The 21676-nt window shown below is 35.9% G+C and overlaps 2 protein-coding genes across 2 annotated transcripts; both read right to left on the bottom strand.

The window, feature by feature from the left end:
* Window positions 1-898: 898 nt before the first annotated feature.
* On the bottom strand, window positions 899-3223 carry LOC140874675 (subtilisin-like protease). Its single transcript, XM_073278033.1, has one exon. It carries the CDS (start codon window positions 3221-3223, stop codon window positions 953-955), a length of 2271 nt encoding a protein of 756 aa, XP_073134134.1. The 3' UTR covers window positions 899-952.
* Window positions 3224-6889: 3666 nt separating this feature from the next.
* LOC140862440 (subtilisin-like protease) lies at window positions 6890-9607 on the bottom strand. The gene is made up of 2 exons (XM_073265463.1): window positions 8965-9607; window positions 6890-8585 (listed from the first exon to the last, which is right to left on the bottom strand). Exons 1-2 carry the CDS (start codon window positions 9605-9607, stop codon window positions 7009-7011), a joined length of 2220 nt encoding a protein of 739 aa, XP_073121564.1. The 3' UTR covers window positions 6890-7008.
* Window positions 9608-21676: the final 12069 nt, after the last annotated feature.

The following is a 21676-nucleotide window of genomic DNA, read 5'->3' as shown; positions in this document are numbered from 1 at the left end:
GTACACCAACTCACTCGTAAAAATTCATAACATATAAGTTGTTATCTGATATGAATATGATATCTTAAATTTATATTGTGTATTGAGATAATAATCCTTTGGAAAATTATACGTGTACGTACAGTGAGTGCTACCTAACTTCAGTTGCTCATCAGACTTGAAAAAAATAATAAAAAAATAATGAAGATACATACAGTGAGTACTACCTAACTTCAGTTGCTCATCAGACTTGAAAAAAATAATAAAAGAATAATGAAGATATTATTATTATTATTATTATTATTATTTGTTATTCAGTTTTACAGTAACTATGTTTGGATAACTGAAATTAGATGGGATTTGGTGGGATTTGAAATTAAAAATACCGTTTTATTGTTTGACAAATTAGATTTCAATACGAGATTGATATTTGATGGGATTTCATAGGATTACAATTAGTTAAGTAAAATGGAGATAAAATTGGTCGGTTTTCATAGGATTTCATGAGATTTGAGTTTATAAAACAAATAAATTATTTTTAATAATATATTTATATACTTTACTTATAAATTTTAAATTTCCTTTATAATTTTTTTACAAAATATAATTTATCCAAAATTTATACTAACAAATTTCAAAATATATTTTAACTTTTTACCATACAACAAAATGGAATTTCACATTTAAAATTCAATTCCAATTTCAAATTTTCACATCCAAACACAATCTTTGTGAAAGAACTCAACATCAAATACAAGAACAAAGAGCTAAACTATATATACAACTTCAATTCATTCAATAATGAAAAGAGGTCTCCTTATTCTCTCACGTATATATTATCATATACTGCATGGCACCAATCCACAAGCGACTCGGAACACATAAACAATCTCATGAAATGCAATAGTTATGTTGAAAATATACAATTTAAAGCAATCATCTGATTCATATTATATGCTTCCACGATCATGAGTTAAAACATCATAACTGCGATAGGACTCCTGACCGAATACCTGCTTGAACTCCATTTCAAGTAACCTTGTCGGAAGATTGTAGAGTTTGAGGAGGTTGTCATATTTAATCGTGCGAAAGTCACTTGATATTGCAGTTTCTGGTTCAACTCCGAGAAGTCGAGCTTCGCAGGTTCGACAAGGACTTCGATTCCAGGGGGCGGGACAATCTCGACTGCATAAGATGAGTTTGCTTCACCAACATTTGTCACCATTCTCGAGTATGTCTGAGATGTTGAATTGAATGAACTAAAAGTGAGAGCAAATGAAGGATAGTTCAGCTGCGCCTCTGGTATACTTGATTCCACCAAGCAATCTACCTTGCGTTGAAGGATGACCCCGACTTGTCTGTTTGTATAGTTCAAACCACAGAGGTAAGGGATGTAATCTGTCGGTTGGATGTCGTAAATCAGTCCTGGATCGTTTGCTCTGGAGGGGTTGACATGTCCTGATCCTGTGGCGAAGATGTCTGCAGGAAGAAACGTCGCGTCCTCGATCGGATTCTTGGCGAGGTTCACTACGTCGGCAGTAGACATGATGGCCGATTTTATGGCTGCCGGAGACCAATCGGGGTGCGCGCTTTTGAGCAACGCGGCGACGCCACTGAGGTGCGGGCAGGACATGGAGGTACCAGATATTATGTTGAACGTGGCATTGGTGTTTGTGTTGTTTTCGACAGAGGTAGGCCATGCTGCGAGAATATTGACTCCAGGGCCTAAAATGTCAGGTTTCAGGATGCCTCTGCTAATCCAATTCGGCCCTCTGGAAGAGAAAGCCGCCACCACCGGGGCTCGATCGTCTCCTATCACCGTACCTTTGAATACAATGGTGGCCGTGGATGTGGATGTTGAATTTATGTAAGTCTTGATTTTAAGCCCATCTGCATAACTGACATGTGTTGCTGGAAGGACGTGTGCATCTGAAAACGTTGTATTTGCATACCTTTCAATATTCACCACAATCATTGCAAGCCCACCAGCATTCTTCACTGCTTTTCCCTTGCTAATTCTTGTCACTAATCCTAATTCGCAAACCACTATTTTTCCTTTGAGCATAGATGTTGTATTCAACGATTTCGGGTTGCAATATTTAGCAAATGGATCGCTTTTGTTAACCGTTCCGGCATACACAAGAGGCAGGGGTGTAGGTGGGAAGTCGGTCGGCTGGAAAGCAGTCTGGCCATCAAATTGTTCCTTATTTCCAAGCAAAGCAGTAGCAATGATCTTTCTGTCAGTAGTGCTTGCCCCTACTGTGAGAATCCAAGGAGCCTCGTTGCTTAGCGAAAAATAACCCGGGCCATCGTTTCCTGCGGCGCAGCTCACCAAGATCCCCTTCTCCATTGCACTATATGCCCCTAGTGCTATGCCATCGTCATAAAAACTGAAAGAGAGTCCTCCCAGAGAGATAGAAAGCACATCCACTCCATCCTCAATAGCAAAGTCCATTCCGGCAAGAACGTCGCTCTCGTAACAAAATTCGTCACAAACCTTGTAAATCGCTAGATGAGCAAGCGGTGCGATCCCAGATGCTGTCCCATTAGCATTGCCGAACAAGTTCGCACCGTTCACGAAGTTTCCGGCAGCAGTTCCTGCCACATGTGTGCCATGGCCGTCGTCATCTAGTGGACTCTGGTTGGGAGACTCCCCCAGGTACCTAGCTCCAATGATCTTGTTGTTGCATGTGGTGTGATTGAACTCGCACTTGCCCTTCCATTTCTCCGGCGGAGGTGGCATCCCTTCGACGCTAAACGAAGGGTGTTCCGGTAGAATTCCGGTGTCAATTACTCCAATGATCACACCTTTGCCATAATTGGAATCCATCCAGAAGCCAATGTTCTGGTTCAACCCCAAGAAGTTAGGCGTGTGAGTTGTTTCCAAGGACAGTTTTCTTTGGGGTTTTGCCGATATGAATCCCGCCTTCTTTTCCATTTCTTTCACTTCATCTGCAGATAATCTGGCCGAAAAGCCCTTAAACACATGGCGATATGAGTAAACTATTCTGCCTCCTCCGGAAGAGGCCGTTGCCGTGGTGGTTGGCAAGAACGAATTGTACCATTTGTCCCAGTCGAGGGTGTCTGATTCGGAGGAAGGTTGTGTATCAGGTCCCTCGACACGAACTATGTAAGTCTCCAAATTGGTTTGATCAGTACCTGGAGGTATATCTTGATCAAATATTGTTGATGAAGTGAAGTTGAGTATGCAAATGATCAATGTAACAAATAAGAGGAAACTCATGTTTTGGTTTTGGTATATGTTATTTGCTAATGCTTGGTGTTGGTTTTGGATATTGTACGTACATGAAGTGCTTATATAAGTGCTTCGTCCCAATTGCCTTTGATGATGTTATTATATAACTTAATTAGGACATCAACTTGATTAACGACCAAGACAATTGTTAAAAAAAAAAACAAAAACCTGTAATTGTACGTGTTGCTGATCAAGGAATATAATCGACTTGGTCACATAAACTTGCAGGAAATTATATGGAAATTTTCATAAGGTCAAAGACCAGAGATTAGAGGCGAGGCGAGGCGTGGCGTGGCGAAACGACCAAAACGAAACACATGCATTTATCTTTGTATTCGAAATTGATCTTTGAGTTGGTTAGTACACTTTAAAGTTGGAATAGCATAATGTGATTGTTTCAATCATCATGTCTCATGCTGTAATGCATATATGTTACAAGTAGTTAATTTCGGCCTGAAAAAACGCAAGCTTCTTTGATAGAATATTGATCATTAATTTCATTAGTTTTGCAAATGTAATTTATTAGGTTATAATCTGAGGCATGTGTATTTCTTGAAATTCTACCTGATAATTAAGAGAGGAGTCGAGTTGAGGTAGTATACTATATATAAGCAATTATTATTTCTTTGGGTTATATATATATTGTCTTCGGACTTTGTTCGCCGTCACAAATTTAATTAACTTCAAGTTCTTTTTTATTAAATAATTATATTTTAATTTATCTCATATTTTAATTGAGAAAATTACAATTTTGATCTTGTATTTTGTCATTTTTCAATTTTTGTTTTTCCATTTTGACATGTTTGAATTTTAATATTTTATTTTGTTTTCTTTAAAATTTTAATATTTTTCGATTGAAAAAAAAAGCTAAGATGATGTTGTTGCATGATTCTGACATGACGCTGGCATATGCACTATCACATCAACATGATTCTCGCATAAAATGATTAAAACTGTCAAAACGAAAAACAAAAAAAAAAAACAAAAAATTGAAAAGATACAAAATTATGAATTAAATTTGATAAGATATATAAAAAGCAATAATTGTAAAATCTAAAAAGCTATGAAAACAAAATTTAATTTTTTTTTAAAAAAACCTCTAATTTTAACTTGGTCGAATACATGCGTTTTAGTACATATCTTGTACTTGTTGTCTCTATCGATCAACTTCTTTTTCCCAAAAATAATAATTACTTTTCCCAGTTAAAAAATATGACATCATTTTTATTAAGTTGACAATTAATAATTAGTTAATATGATAATCAATTAGACTGTTTCATGCTATACATATGACATGTTGTTATGTCAAATTTATTATTATTTTTAATTATGAAATCTGCTACAATTTTTGTTATGTGCATTGAATAAATCGCGAACTAACATGATAATGTGCAAATGACGCAAATCAAATAAGTTGTAGTAGACAAATCATATACGACAAACTCGTTTGTTAAAATATTATTGTGATTTGTGAAAAAATGATTTTTTTTTTTTTTTTTTTTTTTTGACTAAAGGGAGGGGGTCAGTGGGCATAGAACCCAAGACCTCTCCCAATTTTTCCACAAATTGAAAAATTGAACTTAAGACCATTATATAAACACTCATTTGCTTTCATCAAGCGGGACACCCTTACATGTTACATCAGCTTGCCGCATTAAGAAATGGAACAAAGAGAAGGAAATTTCCCTGTATAATTGGGGGCTTTTTTGTGGAAATTAAAAATAATAATAATTGGCGGCTTTTAAAGGCGAGAGAGGGGGCGTCATTCATATTATAATTTTATTTAAATATAAATTGAGATAAGACAGGTTTTAGAAAAATAATATTGCTGGGGGGAAGACTTATAAAGAGCACATTTGACTTGGCCCACTGGATCTAGCGGCATGAAGAAGCCAATATTCCATAAATAAAAATTTTGAAGAAATTATAAGTTTATATTAAGAAATTTGGTGACATAACTAAAATAACTAAAGATAATAAATTAGCTAGCTTCTCTCAATTAAATGGTTTTGTCATGTGTTCGTGAATTAATAACTAACATAGTCGCCAAAATACTATATACTTTTCTCGTCATAAATATATAGATTTGTTAGTTTTATATATATATATATAGAAAATTATGGGGAACACAAATTTTACATACTAACTTTTCATTTTATCCCTATTTAATTCATAAAAAAAGATTTTATATTTCTAAGACCTACTTAATAAATGTAATTAGTAAAACCAAGAAAATTCAACTAAATATAGAAAGTAGATTGTATTTGAGATAACCGAAAAAAGCAAAAGAAGTGAGACGGATATAGTCCTTGATGATAATCATAAATTCATAATTTCTCAAATATATATTTCAGTAAAAAATAATTTATTATACACGCGTGAGAAAAAATTTCTTACAATATGTTTGATTTCCACCATCTAAAATTTAAAAAAAATAAAAAAAAATATTCTGATAAATATTTTCAGCAATTTGTTAATTATGTGCTTAATTTATCAAAGAAGGGATGTACGAATTTGTGCCTCTTTCAAGTTAATAAAAAATGCGAGCAGGCCTGTCCTTTTTAATGAATTTTGCGGTATCCAATCCGATCTTGTAAGCTAATGATGTAACTCGATTGACATCAAGATCTCTGTATGAGACAAAGTCTCGAGTTCAAGATCCAATTGTAATGATCTCTCTTCCTCAACTAAAAAAAAATCCGATATTATAAGATCGTACATTTTTTAATATTAGTCTTAGCAAACTGATGTAGACTACTTAAATTTTAGGATTTTTTTTTTCAAAGAACTTAAATTGATTAATTCTCGACTATCTCTATTTTTAATTACAATGATGATTAATACATTCAGCTCATGTTAATTTTATTACGAGGAAGCTTGTCTATTAAGTATTAATATCATACTTGCCTATGTGGAAATTTTCCAGTAGATGGAAGTAAAAATTATAATTTTGGTGTTTAAGCGTGCATTAACGAGGGTGTGACCTTAAAAAATTCTAGTGTCAAGCTATTGACGTTGTACTGTTTCAACTAGTTGGTTAGGTGAAATGTAAAAGAGGGACGCCGGATGTTAACGGGTAATAGTATTTCTACCGAGGACGTGGCCAGTGGCAGAGAAATGATAAAACTGATCTCGGATATGAGAAATCACAAACAGTAAGACATGCCCCTCCCTAGACTCTCAACAACTCGACACATCGATGCTGCCACAAGTATATAAAAAAAAAAATTAAAGTTGTGTCTTGGCTAACATCTATGACTTTTGGCCTAGTAGTATGCGTTTGATCCTAACAATATTTGGTCCTCATGTGTATTTGCATTTTTATGATTTTATATTATCAAATTCAATCGTAGATATGTATCTTTTAAATTTTGACAAGTTTTGTTCGTTTTAATGGAAATACAAAATTAAGATCCATAATCACTTTTTTTTTTAAACATTTAATAATATTTTTAAAAACTAATAATCACGCATTTTTTAAAAATATTTTTATATTAACTTTAAAAAAATAATATCATGAGCTAGTTCAACTAAGTCTAATTTCAGAATATCCATAAATATTGCAAGCACGTTTTTTTTTTTTTTCTCCATGGTATGTATACACCAACTGTTCATATCACAATAAATGCACGGAAACAACATGTGATAGACCGATTACATCTCAAATAAGAAATACACACTATCATGCATGCATGAATTGCTTTATTTTCTCAAACTTAAGGACAACATTCACAAGAATATGACAAAAGATTCTTCTTCCAACATATATCTCACTACAATATCACCGCTATAGGGCTCCTTACTGAATGCTCAACCGAAGTCCATTTCAAGAAACCTTGAGCAACTGTGTTGTTCTTGGCAGAATCTGACCGTCTAAACGTAACCTCATACTGTATTTTCTGATTTAGTTCCGAAAATTCCAGCGTATTGGGCTCAACTCGGACATCAACACCTGGTGGTGGCACAATCTCGGCACGATACGACGAGATTGGTTGGCCAACGTTAGTCACGGTTCTAGAATATGTGTGAGAAGTTGATTCAGATGTGAAGGTTAGAGTAAATGAAGGATAGTTCAGCTGGGAATCAGGTATACTTGATACTGCAGAGCAATTCACTCTTCCTTGTACAAAGAAACCGACTTGTCGATTAGTGTAGTTTAAACCACACAGATAAGGGATGTAATCTTTAGGCTGGATGTCATATACGAGTCCTGGATCATTAGCTTTGGAAGGGTTCACATGGCCTGCACCAGTGGAGAAAATGTCGGCCGGGAGGAACCTTTCGTCCAGGATCGGATCGTGGGCGAGATTCACCGTATCAGCGGTGGTCATGATCGCAGATTTTATGGCAGCCGGCGACCAATCGGGATGAGAACTTTTTAGCAGCGCTGCTACCCCGGCAAGGTGCGGGCAGGACATTGATGTACCAGAAAGTATGTTGAATGTGGATTTAGTATCGGTCCTGTTTTCGATAGAAGTAGGCCATGCTGCAAGAATGTTGAGACCAGGGCCTAAAATGTCAGGTTTAAGGATTCCAGGGCTTACAGAGTTGGGTCCCCTGGAGGAAAATGCTGCAACCACCGGTGCTAGATCATCACCGATTATAGTACCCTGGAAAAGAATTGTGGCCACGGGTTTCGACGTTGAGTTTATGTAACTCTTTACTTTTAGTCCATCTGCATAACTAAGTCGAGTCGCTGGAAGCACGTGCGCTTGTGCTTGAATTGTGTTTGCGTATCCCTCTGAATTCAGGAGAATCATGGCCACACCACCGGAATTTTTCACAGCTTCCCCCTTCTCGGTTGCTAGAAGCCCACCTGCTTCACACAAAACTACTTTTCCCTTGATATCAGTTCCGTTCAACGAGTCCTGGTAGCAATATGGGGCAAATGGATCGCTTTCGTTCAGCGATCCAGCGTAAACAAGAGGCAAGACTGTTTCGGCCTTATAGTGATGCACCGATTCTCCGTGATACTGTTGTTTGTTTCCGAGCAATGCCGTCGCCCTGATCTTTCTGTCAGTGGTACTTGCACCAACTGTGAGAATCCAGGGCGACTGGTTTAAAACAGAGTAGTTAGAAGGGCCAATATTGCCTGCCGAGGCGCTGACCAAGATTCCCTTCTCCATGGCGCTAAAGGCTCCTAGTGCTTTGAAGTCTTGGTAAAAGTTATCCTCAAAAGTGCCAAGGGAAATGGAAAGCACATCTACTCCGTCCTCAATTGCAGCATCCATTCCAGCAATCACGTCACTTTCCGAACACGACGACAAAGAACATACTTTGTAGATAGCCAGGTGAGCCAGTGGTGCAATTCCAGCAGCCGTGCCATTCGCATTGCCGAAAATGTTGGCACCTTTTCACGGAAATATATATAATTTGAAATCAGTAACTGATCAGAAGTTCGATCGAGAGTCAAGATTCTAGGGTGATCATTTTGTTAAATTTTATGTTCACCATAGAAAGTATAATACAATGTAGAGATTAAATGTTGAAAGAAGATGTTTATTGTACTTGAAAATATAAAACAGGGGTAATTAATTGCCTACACTACTCCGTTAAATACTGAGACTGTTTAATTCCCTATTTTTTGGATCTTGGGCACATACATGTACTTTCAGGGTATGTTAACTCAAAATTTGAAAATGCAAGGGCAGTGTATACAATTATATTTTCCTATGAAATACAGATGCAGCAGCATGAATGTGCCAATATAAAAAACATATAACACACACCTTTCACAAAATTTCCAGCAGCAGTGCTGGCGGTATGAGTTCCGTGTCCAAAGTCATCATACGGGTTTTCTCCAGTGATCAAAGACCTGGCTCCAATAATCTTGTTATTACATGTCGTGTGATTGAATTCACACTTGCCCTTCCATTTCGCAGGCGGAGGCGGCATTTGTTCGTCACTGAACGAGGGGTGTTCGGGTGAGATTCCAGTGTCCAACACTCCGATGATCACACCTTTACCATAATTTGAATCTTTCCAGAAACCCATGTTCTGGTTTAGACCCAAGAAGTTGGGGGAATGTGTTGTGTGCAAGGATAACATTTTTTCGGGACGTGCCGACACGAATCCATCCTTGGTTTCCATGGAACTCACCTCATCTGCAGATAATCTAGCAGCGAAACCTTTGAACACATTCCTATACGAGTGGATGATGCGGGACGAATATCGTCCCTCGTTTTCGCTTGCTAAGGTTTGGGGGAGAAAGGAATGGTACCAGGTCTCTAAATGGTTGTCTGATTGTGTGAGAAGCTGTGCATCAATCCCATCAAGTTGCACAATGTATGTTTCATCTCCAAACGCTGGATTCACTAATGGATTGATCAAAAGCATGCAAATGAGAGTGATGAGAAAGGATATCAAACCCATTCGCAATGGAGGAAAAAGTTCTTTTTTGGAGAGTTATTTTATTTTAATTTTTACTAATTTTTTTTTTTTTTGGAGAATTGGGAAATGTTTGTTTTGCTTGGTGTGGGTTTTGTGTTAACAATTGTTCCACTATATATATTAATATACCTCGGCTCACGTACGTTTGTCTGATGTTGATGACTTCATAGAATGACATAATTTCCTAGCAATTGCCACCTTCATGTTATTTTCTGAAATTTGGACTCTTTTTCATTTTTTTTTAAAGAGAAATAGAAACTTGCTAACAGCTAGGTACGAAGACTGCTGACTCTACTTAAGAAGACTAAATTAATTATATTATTTTTGGTTTGATAATTATTTTAAAAACACTTTAGTGTGTTATGAATGAAAAAATTAAAATATGTGTTGGAACGATATTTTTGTAAAATGTTTTGAAAGATATTTTTAAAAACTGTTCTACAAATATAATTTTTAAAGTACAATTGAAATTTATTTTTTTATGTTTTTAACAATATTAAAATCAATGACTAAAATCAAAATATTACTTTTTAATTCTAAATATTCTATTATAGAATAGTCGTTCAAAGTCCAAACACGTATTTGTTATTGAAATAACTTTTAAAATATTTCATAACAATGTTTTTTAAAAACTTATCCAAACATAGCCTTATTTTCTTATATAGGTGTGTGATCATTTATGGTCTCTGTTTTCTTATTAATATATCGTAGGGAAAAATTAAATTTTTGGCAATATTATTGACACATTTTCCACTTTTGATTATGCAAAAAATAAATATTTTCAATCCTGTAATCTATATTTTTTTTCATCTTTCATCTGGATAAACTATTTCCAAATATTCACAGAATCGGGAAAAAAACCCCTATATTTTATATTTTTTTTCATCTTTCATCTGGATAAACTATTTCCAAATATTCACAGAATCGGGAAAAAAACCCCTATATTTTATATTGTACTGTTAGGAATCAATTCAGAAATTTAATATTCCGAGAATTACCAGATAAGTAAGAACACAACCCAACGCACACAGATCAAACTCAACACTCACGCGAAAACAAATAAACGACACAAATATTTACGTGGTTCGACAAGGAATTTGCCTACGTCGACCACGGGAGAGCAACACAATCACTTTATTAATCACCAACAGAACAAATCCAAACTCAAGAACATAGCTTATTATAGAGATACACTAAGATAACTCTCAAGCTAGATACAGACTCGATTCAAGATTTTATACTTGAATTCTTTCCGTCACAATCTTCACTGAGTTTTTCTCCTCCGAAATCTCTCCTTCTTCTCCCTCAATATATTCTGAAGAATTTGATTTTATGTTATGTTCGTTGCGGCCAGCTTACATCTGCTTATATAGAGAATTAAACCGACTTTCATCTTGGGCTTTAGGTCAACAGTAACTTATGACCCAATTATAAAGTCAACATGGTCCAACCCGATAAGTCTTTGATCGGCTAAATCGGTGTGATATAAATCTACTGTCAAGCGTACCAGGTCAAATAATAGTAAAGTGGATAAAATTTCAGATGTCGAACCCACAAGGACTATATAAATATGACTACCAGAATATGATTATTCCTACTTAATCTAGACTAATTAATAAGAGTGAATTCAGATTTTAAACTAATAATAAAAAATGCAAATAAAATAAATTCACTAAAACGCAGCAGATATTAAAGGTTGAATTCAATTTGGAACGAATTCGATCAAGGACACACGTAGGTACCAGACAATTCATGTAACAAGCAGTCAATTTAAGACTCAGACTTAATCTTAATGCACGGGAATTTTTTTAATTTGTTCAACGGACTATTTCTAGAACAATCAAACCTATTCAAATATTGACGGATTAATCTTTCGTAATTCTAATCAAATTTGAATGCCTGAAGAACTCTGAAAATTCAGTTTACACCCAAACCGCATAATGAAACCAAATTCTATTTCTAGTTGGTTTTACAATATGTTGAATATCGAAGTGATCAAAATCAAAACCTCCTATGTCGAATTAAAATCAATTAACATGCAATCAAATAAATGGCCAGGAAATTCACAAAACAAATATAAATTCAATAATCAATAAATTAAAATGAACTCTGAAAATCTCAAATAAACAATCAAGTTTTCTACATAAAATGTCTGGCCCAATCACGTGGCCTTGATCGAAAAAGAAAACTACTCAATAAATAAATTCATGATTTAAACAAAGTTTTTAATCATGAATAATCAAAAGAAAAAAAGAAAAGAAGAAGAAATCTTTTCCCAAGCAATAGCAGTAGCCGCCCTCTCCCGTTCTCTGCGTTTGAAATTCTGGGAACCCTTGAAAAATATTAAAATCTCCTATTTATAGTGTTTGGATCCCATAATAATTATTTTCCTTAGGCCACAAGGAATTTCCGAATTTTCTGACTCCCGAACTCGCGCACGAGCGTGAAAGAGTCCTCGCTCGCGCGCAAGCCTTCAACACAATGTCTGAACTCTTCTCACGCGCGCACGCCTGGCATAAGCTCGCTCGCACGTGTACAGCCCTCAAATATCTGGAATTCTCTTCCGCGCTCGCGCGAGGTATAAAGCTCGCTCGCGCGCGTTCTAATTTTCTTCATATGCGATAGCGCAACACATAGCGCGGTTCCCCTTTTTTTTTGCGCGTTAGCACTGCCTTCCTGCTCGTTTGCACTACCTTCATGCGTTATTGCGCTTGATTTCTCCCGTTTGCACTACATTTTGTGCAAACAACTTCTTTAGCGCTTCAATCTTTTTTTTATTTTATTTTATTTTCTTTTCTTTTCTTTTCTCTTGCCTTCAAAACTCTTTTAATTTTCATTTCTCTTACAAATAGAACCCGGAGGATAAAATGCACACAAATGCAATAAAACACATAATAACACACAAAATAATATGAATGCACACAAAATAAACATAAAAATATCACGAACTAATGCATACAAAATTCATTTATCAATCTTTTTGTAGTGACCCTTACCCGGATCACCAACTAAACAGAACTTAGGCATGCAATTAACTTAATTAAACAGATATCAGAATAAAACTGCGGAAACCATAAACATTATACAATCCCAAGTAAAGGAATCTGTAATTTATCCAAATAATATACAACCAAATCGAATAGCTGTATAAACCCAAACAACAGTAATAAAACATAGACGAAGCTCCAGATGGCCAACCACTGACTAGCCTCTCCTGGATCCACCCTCCTCGTCCAATCGCAAACCTGCCCCATGGAATAGGGTGTCCAGAAACACAGAGTACGAGACGTGAGCATAAAACGCTCAGTACGAGAGTATGAGTATACATGCATGCACAGTGAACTCCCTATAGACTCGAGGTCAAGGATCAGATAACAGAGACAGACCGGGCCCTGGTATGTAGCACGCTGTGCCGTCTCTTCAGGAGGTGGCTCCCATACCGAGATAACCGTGGATACGTCGGACCCAAATCGATGGAAGTCCATCCACTAACAGGATAGGGTACAACCCTACTAACAGACATCTCGAAAGAGATACAGCAAGATGCAAATGAATGCAGCATAAATCAATGACATATATACCATGCAGTCACATAATACATGCATACTCAGTCAGGATATCACGAACAGTACTTCCGTACCTCAAAAACAGTGCAAGCTCTACCAACTCTAGGTCCACGCCTATAGTATGCTCTACACTGCCAAATGATACTACTATCATTAAAGTGCTCTAAAAGCCTTAACTAAGCTATTGCATACTCCTAATTATTTATAGGAAGCAAAAGCTATACCTTCGTCCGTCGTTAGCCCTTTGATGTCGATGCCTACAGAACTTGGGCACAACTCCGCTACGACTACCGAATGCCTCGCCGACCACCGGGTCAAGCTTAGGAAGGCTAGAACAACTCGAATAGACTAGAAAGGAGAGAGAAACACTCGGAATTGGCAATTGGAAATGAAGCCTCGGCCCTCTATTTATAGACAACGATCGGAACTTCCGATCCTTGATCGGAACGTCCGATCCTGCCATCGGAGCTTCCGAAGATCCTGAGCTGCCACGTGTCAAAATATCACTTGTTGACTTTGGATAGGGGTGATCGGAGCTTTCAATCCTGATCGGAGTTTCCGATCCAACCACACTTCATGCCTGACGTAATATCATCGGTGCCTCCGATCGCTCATCGGAGCTTCCGATCCTGTTCGGAGCTTCCGATCGTGCCTTCGGAGCTTCCAATCCGTCCGATATCCAATTTATTTAATTAGCATTAATCCTTTAATTATCCAATTAGGGTACGGGCTACTACACTTCTCACATCAGTCTAATCTGCTCTTGTACTTCGATCTGCTTTTATCTGCCCTCAAGCTTATAGCTTCTCGGACACTTCATCTGACTTCTAACCAAGTCAAAATACTCGAGCAATCGACCTGCATGAACTCATCCGAAGACTCATCTGACCATCACTTCGATCTGATCCCAGTATTTGATCTGGACCATGAATTCATCTTATCACTGAACTCATCTGATCTGCACTATTTGATCTGATTTCTTTTTTATTCTTATTCAATCTGATAGAAGAATACTCAAAAATCTCCACCTTGATTCTTTCATATTGAATGTTGCTATCCATCCTAGCCTCCTTGGCTAATTTCCAATCAACACATTAACTAAGTCCAAACATTTCTTAAACTTAGCATACGACAGTGATTTCGTCATAACATTTGCAGGGTTTTCTCCTGATGCTATCTTCACAAGGATCACATCTCCTTTTTCAATCTCATATCTGACGAAATGCATCTTCACATCTATGTATTTTGATTGTTCATGATAGAATTGGTGTTTCGTCAAGTGTATTGCACTTTGGTTATCACAGTGTAATACAACTTGATCTTGTTTTACACCCAAATCCGCTATCATCCCTTTTAACCACAATCCTTCTTTTATGGCTTCAGTAACAGAAATGAATTATGCCTCAGTGGTAGAAAGGGAAACCACTGATTGTAGATTAAACTTTCAGGTGATTGCTGTGCCATACAAGGTGAACACATAACCAGTCAATGAATTTCTCGTGTCTAAGTTTCCAGTTAAATCTGAATCCACATATCCAACTACCGGATCAATCCCATCTTGTTGTTTCTCAAACTTCAACCCCAACCCAGTTGTGTTTATGAGATATCGGAGAATCCATTTCAGAACTTTCCAATGATATGTTCCCGGATTAGCCATAAATCTTGACACTACACTAATTGCATATGCCAGATCAGGCCTACTACACATCATTCCGTATATGAGACTTTCCAATCTACTAGCATATGGAAGACCAGCCATCTTCATCTTGTCTTCCTCACTTTCAGGTGACTGATTCACAGATAGCTTCAAATGCTATCCCACAGAGGTCAAGATAGATTTTGTTTGATTCATGTTATACCTCATAACAACCTTCTTCAAGTAGTTCTTCTGACTCAGATGAATCTCCCGTCTTTTCCTGTTTCTCATTATGTCAATGCCCAAAATCCTCTTTGCTTCTCCCAGATCTTTCATCTCAAACTCTGAGTTGAGCTTTTGTTTCAAGAATGATATATCTATCCTACTTTTACTTGCAATCAAAATATCATCAACGTAAATCAGTAGATACAAGTTAACATGCCCTTCATCCTTCTTCATATAGACACATCTATCATATTGGCTTCTCACAAAATCAATACTGATCATGAACTCTTCAAACCTCCTGTTCCACTGCCTCGGACTTTGATTTAGCCCATACAATGATTCTCTCAGTAAGCAGACCTTATCTTGTGTTTTCTGACGTATGAAGCCCTTGGGTTGTTCCATATAAATGGTTTATTCCAAGTCACCATGTAGAAACTCAGTTTTCACATCCATCTGCTCAAGCACCAAGTCGAGTTGGTTCACCAGTGCTAACATAATCAGATGGAACAATGTTTGACCACTGGAGAATAGACTTCATTAAAATCTATTCCTTCTACCTGACCAAAACCTTTTGCAACCAATATGGCTTTATACTTGATCTGTTCTTTGCCAGGAGTTCCTTCCTTCTGTTTATAGATCCACTTGCATCCCAATGTCTTCTGATGCTTCGGTCTGTCTACTATCATCCAGGTTTGATTCTTCTCAAGTGAATTCATATCTTCATTCATAGCTTCAGTCCACTTGTTTTTATGTTTACTTGTCATAGCTTCATCATAATTATTCGGCTCTGAATACTCCACCTCCTTAGCTACTGTAAGTGCATACCAAGCCAGATCAGCTTCACCAAACCTCTTAGGAGCTCTGATCTCCCTTCTGTTCTGTCCCTTGCAAGATTTTAAGTACTCAAATCCTCTTTTGAGTCACTCGCTGTCACATTCTCATCTTGCATCACTTCTGACTCTTTATGTGGCACAGACGACTCCACCTCAAACGGTAGTTTATCATTCACACTGATCTAACTGTCCTTTCCATCTGTATTCATTTTATATCCCAATTTGAATTCATCAAACTTTACATACCTGGTGTTGAAGCACTTTGGACCTCTTGATTCCAGGTTCAAAACCTTATAACCCATCACATCATCCAGATACCTAATGAATATACATCTGACTGCCCTTGCTTATAACTTGTCCTGTTTCAGATGAGCATATGCAAGACATCCAAATATCCTCAAGTTTGAATAGTCTGCTAGTGTTCCACTCTACTTTTCCATTGGTGTCTTGAATCCAATCGCACTGGATGGACACCTATTGACCAAATATCACGCAGTAGATAATGCTTCTTCCCAGAAGGACTTAGGAAGAGAAGCATTGATCAACATACATCTGACCCTTTCCAGAAGAGTTCTGTTCATTCTCTCTGCTAGGACATTCTACTGTGGTGTTCCTACCACTGTTCTGTGTAGGGGTGGCAAAAATTCCCGAAATCCTGACCCTTCCAGAATCTCATTCCATTCCCGTCTCGAAAAAATCCCAACCCGAACTTTCGGGATTTTTCCCATCCCGATTAATATCGGGAGCGGGATCGGGAATAAAACCTTATCCTGACGGGTTTTCCGACCCGTCCCGAAATAATATAATAATATATTTTATTAATAAATTCATTAATATAATAAGCTAAATATTATTAGATTTCAACTCATATAGCACTTAATTATTGGACTTAATTCTCATAATTTTTATTGTTGGGATGAACAAATTTTAAAATCACGAAATGCCATTTTATTTTTGTGTATTTTTTTTAAAAAATTAATTAATAATTTAATTAATTCATATTTATAATTATCTCATCAGAACAAATATGTAGAACAAGACTCAAGAGATTAATTTGACAATCTATTTAACAAAATTTATTTAGTAATTGTATCCGAAAAATTTATTAATAATTATCCGATACATTTTTTCTCTTAACAAAACTTTGAAACATTATCCGAAATATTTTAATATTATATGTTTTAAGTTTAATATTTATTTTTATTTATAAATATAAGTTTCTAAATAGTATATTTAATAAAATTATCACATTTTTTTTTAATTTTTTGAACGAAATATTGAACATGAAAAAAAAATCGGGATTTTCTCTCCCTATCCGACGGGATCCCGAACATTCGGGATCCCGAATAGTCGGGTCCCGAAATGTTTCGGGTACGGGATCGGGAGAAAAAAAATTTTCCCGATTCTTTTCGGGACGAAAGTTGGGTAGGGGGTTTACGGGACGGGTCCCAACCCTATTCTACCCCTAGTTCTGTGCCTGGTAATGTCTTTCTCCTTACATAGCTTCACAAACTTATCTGATAAGTATTCCAGCTCATTATCTGTTCTCAGGTGTTTAACTCTTCGATCACTCTTATTCTCAACTGCCAACATCCATTCTCTGAACTTGTCATATGCTTCATCCTTAGTATTTAAGATGAATATTCATACTCTCCTTGAGTAATCATCTATCAAAGACATAAAGTATTTGCCTCCTCCATGAGTTTCTGTCCGAGAAGGACCCCATAGATCTGAATGAATATAGACAAATGGTTGCTCAGTTGTGTGACTTCATTGACCAAACGATACTCTTTTTGATTTTCAAAGAGAACATCTATCACACAACTCCAGTGGTTCGGTCTTATCTCTACCTAACAGACCCTGTTTAGACAGCTCGTGTAATCCCTTCTCACTTACATGTCCAAGCCTCAAATGTCATATCTTGGTTTTGTCCTGCTGTTCCTGAATACTTGTTGTACTTACAATAATTGTATCACCTTGTAGTACATACAGGAGGTTTCTTTTGATAGCCTTCATAACAACCAGAGATCCTTTTGACACTGAGATACTTCCCGCTCCTTATTTGAATGAATATCCCTGAGCATCAAGTGTTCCCAATGATATCAAGTTTCTCTTCAACTCGAGCACATACCTCACCTTAGTGAGTACTCGGTAAATCTCATCATGCATCCTTATTCTGATGTTTCCAAAGCCCTTTATCCTGCATGACTGATTATTCCCCAACAGTACCATGCCCTGATCAGCTTCTTCCAGCTTTTCAAACCAAGATCTTATTGGACACATGTGAAAGGAGCATCCTGAATCCAATATCCATTCGTGGTTTTGATCACCTTTAAAAACCACCAATACTTCTGTAGAGTCATATCCATCTGAAGCTATGGACAGAGTACCATCTTCCTTGGGTTTTTCTTGTTGCTTCCCTTTTCTTTCTGGACAATATCTTCTTAGATGCCCAACCTTCTGACATGAATAGCACTTCATATTACCCAAATTTCTGTTTGGGTATCTTTCTTGACTCTTCGATCTGGATTTTGGCCTGTATTTCCCATTGAGTGTCCTCCTATCACTTCTGCTCCTCGCCGTAAAACCTTCTCCATGTGATTCAGTGTTTGTGTTTGACTTTCTCTGAAGTTCCTTGGATTGAATAGCAGACATAACTTCTTCCAAGGTTATTTTCTGTTCTCTTCCATATAGCAAAACATCCCTAAAATTTTCATATGCTTTTGGAAGAGCATTCAGAATTATCAAAGCCCGATTTTCATCCTCAAGCTTTACTTCAATATTCTCCAAGTCATCCAATATCTTGGTGAATTCTTCGATATGGTATTCAAGGTTCTTATCATCCTTGATCACAAAGGAATACAACCTCTGTTTCATGTATAGACGGTTAGCCAGAGATTTCATCATGTATAAATTCTCAAGTTTAAGCCACATAGCCGCTGCAGATTCTTCTCTGGCCACCTCCCGAAGAGCTCTATCTCCCAGACAGAGAATAATTGCACTGTGTGCTTTCTCGAGCAGTTCATCCTTGTTCTTTATATCATCAGACATCTCCTCCTTCTTCTTAAGAGCTTCCACGAATCCTTGTTGTATCAGGATTGCCCGCATCTTAATTCTCCATAGCGAGAAATTGTTCTTACCCGTAAACTTCTCAATATCAAATTTCATTGATCCTACCATCTTTGATTAGTTTTCCACAGACGGCGCCACTTGTTAGGAATCAATCCAGAAATTTAATATTCCAATAATTACCAGATAAGTAAGAACACAATCCCAAAAAGCAGATAAATCCTACGCACACAGATCAAACTCAACACTCACGCGAAAGCAAATAAACGACACGTATTTACGTGGTTCGGCAAGAAATTTGCCTACATCCACGGAAAAGCAACACAACCACTTTATTAATCACCAACAAAACAAATCCAAGCTCAAGAACAGAGCTTATTACAGAGATAGACTAAGATAAACTCTCAAGCTAGATTCAGACTCAATTCAAGATTTTATACTTGAATTCTTCATGTCACAATCTTCACTGAGTTTTTCTCCTCCCGAAATCTCTCCTTCTTCTCTCTCAATATAATCTGAAGAATTTGATTTTCTGTTATGTTCGTTGTGGCCAGCTTCCATCTGCTTATATAGAGAATTAAACCGACTTTCATCTTGGGCTTTAGGTCAACGGTAATTTACGGCCCAATTATAAAGTCAACATGGTCCAACCCGATAAGTCTTCTCACATCAGTCTGATCTGCTCTTATACTTCGATCTGCTTTAATCTGCCCTCAATCTTATAGCTTCTCGGACACTTCATCTGACTTCTAACCAAGTCACAATACTCGAGAAATTGATCTACATGAACTCATCCGAAGACTCATCTGACCATCACTTCGATCTGATCCCAGTATTCGATCTAGACCATGAATTCATCTGATCACTGAACTCATCTGATCTCCATTATTTGATCTGATCTCTTCTCTATTCTTATTCAATCTGATAGAAGCATACTTCAAAATGTACGCATCCTAATTATTTGATCAGTATTCTCACATATTTATTGGCTTGGTGGAACTGAATGTTACGATCTGGGACTAGTCTCGAATTTGTGAAATAGGTCAAACTCTCAGACCTATATAATATAATTTTGCGCTTAAATGAAATGATTTATGGATTTTAAGTGTTTTTTTTGTAGAAGTAAAACCATGAACTTCAAGATAAATAATGAATTAATCATAAACAATAATTTTTTTATTTTTAATTTATGATCAATAAAATATTATAATTTTTTTCGTGTATTATAATAATTTTTTATTTAAAAATTTAATAAATATGATCTTAAGTTCGTGAGGTTTTGTAATTATCGAAAAACTATGAATGATAAATTTTTTTATTTTATTTTAGAAATAGAAAAATATGTTTGTAGATATATTATTATTTTTAATATAACTAGTTTGTATGAGGCTAGTGTTAGTATAGAGACTATTAATAGAAATGAAAAAAAGTGTGTGAGTTTGAATTAAATGTCAATCCAAATCTTTAGGTTGAACCAAAGACAATTATTGACATTTTTTGTTGTACCTTAGGCTTTAATTATTGTACTTAATAGAATTTCATGAAGTCTTTAAAAGTCTATTGACATTTTGAATACCTCTAGACTTTTATAGAGTTTTTAAAAGTCAAGTTTGAATACCAAATGACTTTTTTAAAATTTATCTTGAATATTACTAAACTTTTATGGAGTATATAAAAGTCTAGATTGAATACCTCTAGACTTTTAAACTCCACACAAGTCGTTAAAAGTCTAGAACCAACACATCCCCCTAAATTTACTTCTTGCAAGTTTATATAGTATTTTATGTTAATCAACATGGATTTCAGGTTAACCCAATAATGATATAATTTGAAATTTATCTTAATCGTGTTACTAATGTGTAAATAAGCTATATGCATTTAATTAAAATTTGATTTTTTGTTTTAGTATAACTTATAAACTATAATCAGAGTTCATGAATTTCAAATCCATCTCTCCAAATGTATCCTAAAAAATCATAGATTTCAAATACCTAGATTTTGAATTCATTTGATTGTTTGTTTGGCTGATTTATGTTACGTACGTGGATCTCAAATCAATCCACCTAGATGCTAATATAAAATAATATAATATAATTAGTATTCAAATTAAAAGATTTTTACTATTATCCTCTGGATATAATGCTCTTGCCCGACAAGGGCAAGAATCAATTTGTTAAGCTTTCACGATCGAAGCGAATTTTCCACATCAAAAAATTAAATGCAGATGTTTCCAGCAAGAAAATTCATCTTATCTTTGAATACTTTGGAAGCCAATAATAGAATTTAGAATCAACAGAGGCAGAGGCAGCTAGTTTTGAATGTACTACTTCCATGTGTCACAAGTTATTTCTAGACTGATTAAAGTTGAAACATCCTGCCATTGAATTCATAAAACTAATTTGAAGAGATTATTAATGGGATAATTCTCAATTTATTTTCTCGTTTTTTTGACGTGGTCTCGATTTCGTCTTTCATTTTTCAATTGACCCAATTTAATCTTTCAATTTACGAACAATACTCACCGAGATCGGTCTTCCGTTCAAGTAGTTGTTAAAATAGACGAGATTACTTGTTTAGTAGGTGAAAGTGGCCTATCATGAATAGGTTTCTTTTATTGAAATTACTCTCACTTTTTAAAAATATTTTTATGTTTTATTTTTATATTTTAATTAAAAAATATATTTTAAATCTAAAATTAAAAATAGAATTTCAAGATTAATTT

The sequence above is a fragment of the Henckelia pumila genome, chromosome 1 (assembly GCF_033568475.1).
Source record: "Henckelia pumila isolate YLH828 chromosome 1, ASM3356847v2, whole genome shotgun sequence".
NCBI lineage: Eukaryota > Viridiplantae > Streptophyta > Magnoliopsida > Lamiales > Gesneriaceae > Henckelia > Henckelia pumila.
The sequence above is the reverse complement of the archived record's forward strand: the minus strand, read 5'-3'. Positions and strand labels throughout refer to the sequence as shown.